Source organism: Ochotona princeps, chromosome 3 (genome assembly GCF_030435755.1).
Source record: "Ochotona princeps isolate mOchPri1 chromosome 3, mOchPri1.hap1, whole genome shotgun sequence".
Taxonomy (NCBI): Eukaryota; Metazoa; Chordata; class Mammalia; order Lagomorpha; family Ochotonidae; genus Ochotona; species Ochotona princeps.
Genome location: NC_080834.1, coordinates 35,927,903 through 35,935,626, shown reverse-complemented (window position 1 = coordinate 35,935,626; position 7,724 = coordinate 35,927,903). Strand labels below are relative to the sequence as shown.

Sequence of the window (7,724 nt, the reverse complement as noted above, 5' to 3'; positions counted from 1 at the left end):
TTAAGTCACTGAGCAGTCATGGACTGCCCAGCCACATTTTACATTCACTGGAAATATAACTCAGCCAGCCAAAGTTCTCTGCTTTGGACACCACCACTGAGTCTCTCGTTTCTTTCTTTCCTTCCTTCCTTCCTTCCTTTCTTCCTTCCTTCCTCTCTCTCTCAGATCTGTTTACTTTTATTGGAAAAGCAGATCAGATCTACGGAGAGGAGAGACTGGCACCCACGTGGAATCCCAGTGTTTGCAAGGTGAGGATTTAGCCATTGAGTCATCACGCCAAGTCTGAATCTCTCATTTTCAATCTCCAGAGAGCGAGAGTTTAAGCAATATTTGATGAACCGTCCAATTGACTTAGTGAGAACAAGCTTCAATTTATCTATTTCAGTCCTGCTATTCTGTATAAATCAATTTCTGCAGCACACACACTTGTCACGTTAAGTGCCAGGCCCTTCTGCCAGTCCGGAGCTGCTAGTCCAGCATTCTGCGCATATTACATCCAACGTGACACGCTCATCTCCTTACACTCAGTCACCAGGAAATTTTCCAAAAGTAGGAAAAAAAAAACCGAGAACATATTTCTGCTCTGTATATCTTCCTCGTTGTAAACAATTTTTTAAATGTTAAAGAAGAATTTTTTTTTAAGAAAGCACAAAGACTTCCTGAAGCAAGAGTAAAAAACGTATGAGGAACTTTTGTAAGACATCAGACTTAACGCATCCCCAGGACCTCTGCTCTGGACCCAGTGTCTAAAATAATTAATGATATAGGGCCCGGCACAGTAGCTAGTGGTTAAGGTCCTTACCTTGTGCATGCTGGGATCCCATATTGGTGCCAGTTCAAATCCCAGCCATCCCACTTCCCATCCAGCTCTCTGCTTGTGTCCTGGGAAAGCAGTGGAGGATGGACCAAAGCCTTGGGTCTCTGAACTTACGTGGGAGACCTGGAAGAAACTCCTGGCTCCGGGCTTTGGATCAACTAAATTCTAGCCCTTGCGGCCACTTGGGGAGTGAATCAGCGGAGAGAACATCTTCCTCTCTGTCTCTCCTTCTCTCCGTATATTTGACTTTCCAATGAAAATAAATAAATATGTTAAAAATATATTTTAAAAATTAATGGTATAAAAACAAGGCATTACTCTTAGTTCTCTCAAATTACGTGAAAACAGAGCCTCAGGACTCGAATTTCTTGGGTTTTTTTTGAGGGGAGGGGCTTTTTTTCTTCTTGTTTTTAATACCTCCCTAAAACATTGTGAGTTCCTAGCTAAGAGACAATCTGCAAAACCTTTATATTACCATTGCCAGGACAGTAACTGATTCATCAGTGTATGCATTACCTTCAGTATGTCACCATTTAAGAAATGGCATCCAACTGAAACTTGACCTTGGTTCTGACTTTTCCTATAAAGTGATGCCAGTTCTTCCCATTAGTGTCTTCACAATCACAGACATGCGGACCAAGATCATCAGAGGGGTTGGCATCTAGTGCAGCAATGCACACAATGCTTGGGACTCCCACTTCCCATACCAGAGTATTCAAGTCTGCTCCCAAGCCCAGCTTCCTGCCAGCATGCACCCAGGGTGGCAGCAGCGTTGGCTCAACCAAATACGTTTCTGCCACCCGTGGAGGAGAGCTGAACTGAGTTCCCAGCTCCCAGCTGTTGTGGGTATGTGGGGAAGCCATCAATGGGTGGGAGCTTGTTTTATCTCTCTCTCTCTCCATAGCCCCCTCTCTGCTACCACCTAAAAAGACAGATAAGAGAAAGAGTGAGAAGGAGGGAGGGAGGGAAAATGGGAGGAAGGAGAGAAAAAATGATATGAACCCATGCAGGGCCAGCGTTATGACATAGCAGGTAATCTGCAGTGCCAGGATCCCACATGGGCACTGGTTAATGCTGCTCTATTAACTCCCTATTAATGGCCTAGGAAGAACAGCAAAAATAGGCCACCCTCGGGGAGACCCAGATGAAGCTCTAGGCTTCTGGTTTTTAAGATATCTCCAATGAATAGCAGATATCTATCTACCTATCTATCTATCTATCTCTATTTCTATCTCTATAAATTGATCTTTTAAACAAAATTTAATCCATGTGAAGACACGCCAATAGTTACTCATTAAAAACAACTTTCTAGCTCCACACACTAAATTTCAAGGCATTCAAAGTGGTTGCCTCTCATCCTAGTTTGTTCAGTTAAAACTGAGGCTCAATTGTTCCCAAGATTAAAACCAGGCAGAAATTCAAAGGATTCTTATGGTTAGGAGCTATGGATTTCATCTTCCAGTATCATCCCCAATCCCTGGAAAGAAAAGCCCCTGACTTTGGCACCCCACATCAGAGGGGTTTCCCGTGCCCTGCTCCAGCCATGGCCACTCCTGAGTCCACCGAAGATGTACAGTTGTGCAGACTTGGCAGATGGCTTCTTGGCACTCTGCACTAAGAACCCACATCTAAGCCCTCCATGAGAGCTCTTGGTTCTGTCCTACTAAGGTGGGGACGTGGTTCACGTGTGTCCACACTACGCTCTATGGCAACCATTTCCAGAGCTTGAGGAGGGAGTCTGTTTGTGTAGCCTGTGATGCATACAAATGAGTTGTTCACGGTCTAAGACGGAGCTAGGGTGGGGGCCACCACCAGGAAGGGTCGTGGGCTTGGGCTGGTTTGCTCCCACCTCCCATGAGGTATTCCAATAAACGTACCTCTGAGTCTAGCTTTTCAGGTCATTACAAAAGCTTATTCATCAAGTTAGAAGAATAAAACTTGTGTTCTTTTACAACGTGTTAGTTGGATTTATGGCTTTTTAAATTTTTAGAGACAAAGATTTCATGAGATTTTCTTTGTACTCCTGCAACCATGCCTACTTCCTTCCATTAAAAAAAAAAAAAGCTTTCTTAATGTCTTCATAAGCTGCTAGATATGTATGTCCATCCATAGGAGTCATGAAAAGACAACACAAAGAAGCCTCAAAAACTTCACGGGAAAGGCATACTGTGAAAGCACTACACACAGTTACCAACATTTGATTGCACCAAAACAAACTTCCCTTTTACCTAGATGTTTCCCAAAACTTTTTGAGAAATTTTATCATATTAGACTGTGTTTTCCTTTGGCAAATGACTAATGAAAAGCAACAGCAAGCCTGGCTCCAACAATGGTCACGAGGAGGGGGACATGTCAGGTCTCTGTGCTCTGTGGGTCCCACACACCTCAACCTCTCCAGCAGCCTCTCTTACCCTTCTGTCCATCTGTTTTCCCCAAGAGATGAAGGCTCCCAGAACCCCAAGCACTCACACTGAGCCTCATAAACTCCACGGGCAGTGGACTGACTGCAATCCATGCCAAGGGTGGGACTTCCCGTACCAGCACTGAGAAACACTACAAATATATATTTGTTTCTTTTGAGGCAAGCATTTTAGAACCTCCTAGACACAGAGGGTTTCCAAGTCAGCCATTTTGCAAAGCAGATAGTATTCATCTGAATGTGGAATATCATAAAAAGCCACTTAAGGCAGCTTTAATGGAAGCAGAACCAGGACTGGGAATGTTCTAAATGATTCCTGTCTACCACTGACTGTTACGGCATATAACATCCAGATGTCCCACATTTCCAAGACAGTTCCAATTTCATGTATTTTCTTATGTTAAACTAATAAATAGGCTTGTGCTGACTTTTAAAGTTTTTTTTCTTAAGACTTTCTTCCTTTTAATATTTTCCAAATGTTCTACAATAAAGCATGTTTTTTTCATAATCAGAAATAAACTTAATTAAATATGCACCATATATAGCCACAGATACATATCTATACATACAAATATATTTTATATAAACATATAATATAGATATAACATGTCTACACCAAAAGTCAGCATATGAATGTTTACTTACAATTTACATGCAAATTTACTTACTCATAACTACTAAAAGATAGTAGCAGCAGTGGGCTGTGAAGCTACCAGTTAAGACAAACACAGTCCCACATATGGCATTTGACTTTCAATCCTGTCTCAGCTCTTGACTCCAGCTTCCTGGTAATACAGATGCAAGAAGGCAGCAAGAAGAGCTCACATGGAGGGGTTTCTGCTGCCCACCTGGGAGACCTGGACTGGATTACCATCTCCTGGCTTCAGCCTCAGTTACGGTGGGTATCTGGGCAGTGAATGAGCAGATTATTCTCTCTCTCTCTCTCTCTCTCTCTCTGGCTCTTTATCCACCTCCCTGCCTCTTCAGTAAATTTGCAAAATCTTCAGTAAATAAAAACAATTAAGATATTCAGTAGGCAAATGGACATATATATATATATATATATTCCATAATACAGTATAACATTATTTAGATATTTAAAAAGTTGATGCAAGCTACCAAAACCATGAAAAAGCTACAGTTTTTGTTTTGTTTTAGACTTATTTATTAGTGTCAGTGTTCTTACATTGCGAGTTAAGCCACATCTGTAACACTGACATCCTATATGGGTACTCATTCAAGTCTACCTTGCTCCACTTCTGATCCAGCTCCCTACTACTTGCCTGGGAAAGTAGCAGGACACGGCCTAGTTGCTTGGACTCCTGCATCAACATAGGAGACCTAGAAAAAGCCTCTGGCTCCTGGCCATTTGCAGCCATTCAGGGAGTCAACCAGTGGATCAACCACTAAATTTTTAAAAAATATTTGATTGGGCCCGGCGGCGTGGCCTAGCAGCTAAAGTCCTCACCTTGAACACCCCGGGATCCCATATGGGCACCGGTTCTAATCCCAGCAGCTCCACTTCCCATCCAGCTCCCTGCTTGTGGCCTGGGAAAGCAGTCGAGGACGGCCCAATGCATTGGGACCCTGCACCCGTGTGGGAGACCTGGAAGAGGTTCCAGGTTCCCGGCTTCGGATCGGCGCGCACCAGCCGTTGCGGCTCCCTTGGGGAGTGAAACATCGGACGGGAGAGCTTCCTCTCTGTCTCTGCTCCTCTCTGTATATCTGACTTTGTAATAAACTGAATAAATCTTTAAAAAAAAATATTTGGTACGGAGTCGCCGGGCGCAGCCATGGCGTACTGCCGCCAGGAAGTGCCCAGCCCTCGTGCAGTGAGACCGCAGCCTCAGCTACCAGGTCAGCCGTGCAGCCTGGGGGAGCAGGGAAGGATCGAATCATATTTGTGACCAAAGAAGATCATGAGACTCCAAGCAGTGCGGAGCTGGTGGCTGATGACCCCGACGACCCCTACGAGGAGCATGGGTTGATACTGCCCAATGGAGACATTAACTGGAACTGCCCTTGCCTTGGCGGCATGGCCAGTGGCCCCTGCAGGGAGCAGTTCAAGTCCGCCTTCTCCTGCTTCCACTATAGCAAGGAGGAGCTCAAGGGATCAGACTGTGTAGACCAGTTCCGGGCCATGCAGGAGTGTATGCAGAAATACCCAGATCTCTATCCCCAAGAGGATGAGGAAGAGGAGGAAGAGAAAACGCCAGCAGAAGGAGTGGCCGAAGCAGCTGTGAGTGAGGCCCCTGCCACCAAAGAAGAGAAGGGACCCAGCTAATGAAGGCCTCAGGTGCTGGGCTCCGGGCCTCCCACCTCCAAGTGACACGGACCTCTTACACAATGCTTTTTCATCCACCTCTGGCTGCTCTCTGCACTGTAATGTACAAAATAACTTATTGTGTTGATTGGGGATTTGGCCCCTTGATGTATACACTGGAAGGAGAAATGGGGAGTGTGTGTATGTGTGTCTTACGTAAACCTATCAGTGATTATAGCTGCCACTTCAGAATTCTCTCAGCCCCGAGTTTTGCCACTTTGAAATAATGTGCTGAATAGTCTCAGCAACCAAAAATGACTACCAGGAATATTTCTTGTGAGCTGACTTATTCTCTTTTATCATATCTCTCAGTGGATATATTTCCTAGGGAAATTGGAGCCATAGCGGGGCCATTCCTGGAGGAGGAGGCCGGATGGTGAGGCGTGTGTTTGACCTTGTGTGTATGAGAGTGCCATACTTTGTTCCTGATGCATTTTGGTTTCTGTGTTTGCATTCAACTTGGTTTTCCTGGACTGGAAGGGGGCGATTGGGGTGCTCTGATTCACAATCCCTTTCTAAGAGAAAGGAAAGCTGCTTTTTGCTTTTGCTGTTTCACTGTTGTTGGAAGGTCTGGTTTGGGGTCCAGGTTCAGACTGGTGTCAGTCTGGCCAGATGCTGTGTGCTTGAGAAGCGGGGACTTGCGTGCCACCAGAGTGGCAGCCAAGAGTGCGAATGACGAGCTCAATTAAAGTAAGACATGATTTAGAAAAAAAAAAATTTTTGATTGTTTGAGTTGAAAGGTAGAATGGAGTTTGCAGGGCAGGGAGGGAGGGAAGACTGCGGCCAATCCAGACTGACCCAGGAGCCTGGAACTCCATTGGTATCTTTTACATGGGTGCAGGGGCCCAAGCACTTAAGCTACCTTCTGCTACTTCCCCTGGCACATTAGCAGGGAAATAGATCAGAAGCAGAACAACCAGGACTCGAACCACACCAGCATCACAAACACAGATTAGTTCAGTGTACCACAATGTCAGCCCCTGTTAAGTATGTAGCCCTAAGAGAAAATGTCAATCTGAAAAGGCTAGCACATTCTGCTGATTCCAACTACATGATATGTTGGAAAAGGCAAAGCTATGGAAACAACGGAAAGACCAGTGGTGGCTGAGGAAGGCAGGAAAGGGCAGAACACAGAACAGGCTTGGGTGGGAAGGCTCTATGATAGTACAGATGCCCTTCCCCTCACAGGAGCCTTATGTCCCAGTAAACCACTGTAAGTTAAAAGCACCTTAAGATCATATTTACTAAACTATCCAATATTATAGCTTAGCCTGGCCTACCTTAAAATGTGCTCAAATCACTTATGTAAGCCCACAAAAATCATATGCCACCAGCCTGTTTTAGAATGAAGTGTTGCCTATCTTATGCAATTTCTTGCATGCAGTGTGCATGTTGAGGAAAGTATTGGTGAATCACTGTTGTGATTACATGGTTACCTGAGAGATGCCATATCAAATATTATCATATATATAAATATTACAGGAAAGATAAAAAAAACAACCCAAAGGCAGTTTCCACTGAATTAATCAGCATCCCTCCTCATCACTATATAGTCAAAGAATTCTAAGTCAGGAGCTGTCGTATAATGGTGGACACAGTCATCGTCCATCTGTCCAAATGCACAGAAAGCATAACACTGAGAGTGAACCCTGAGTGGTCATGGGTTTACTGAGGTGTTCTGTGTTGACAGTGAAGGAGGAGGTGGGGAGGGATGTGGGATATGAGAGCTCTGTGGTTTCTACACCATTTTGCTACAGACCAATGTTCATCCATACATAGACACATAAACACACAGACAGCAGGAAATTTCAAGGCTCATGTTGATGACGACTGGGCACCAGGCAACGACTCCCTCCACCCACCAGTCCCACACCTCGCTTCCCTCCTCTTTGACACGGAAGGATTATGGGTGGCTACCCACCTGCCACAGAACCTAGTTCTCAACACTAGCCAGATGGAGCTCCCTGGAGATGGCCTGCCTCTCAACAGGCTACTTGTAGTGAAGTCTTCGGCCCCATGACAAGATGACCACTTGCCTCCAGACAGCTGCTGTCTGCGGGGGAGGGGAGGGCAACAGGAGCACACACCCCGGTGGCAACGGAGCAAGAGGGGTGGCTTTCACTACAAAACTCTTGTCGAAAAAATTAGACAAGAGGAGCCCTCAA

General features: G+C 45.1%; 1 protein-coding gene across 1 annotated transcript; it reads left to right on the top strand.

Moving 5' to 3' along the window:
• The first annotated feature begins 5,123 nt into the window (after positions 1-5,123).
• Positions 5,124-5,899, top strand: LOC101526002 (mitochondrial intermembrane space import and assembly protein 40-like). Its single transcript, XM_036494925.2, has one exon. The coding sequence runs from the start codon at positions 5,272-5,274 to the stop codon at positions 5,518-5,520; it is 249 nt and encodes an 82-aa protein (XP_036350818.2). The 5' UTR covers positions 5,124-5,271; the 3' UTR covers positions 5,521-5,899.
• Positions 5,900-7,724: the final 1,825 nt, after the last annotated feature.

Excerpts from the sequence above, each read along its gene's own strand:
- LOC101526002 (XM_036494925.2), top strand. The coding sequence starts at position 5,272 with ATGGCCAGTGGCCCCTGCAGGGAGCAGTTCAAGTCCGCCTTCTCCTGC.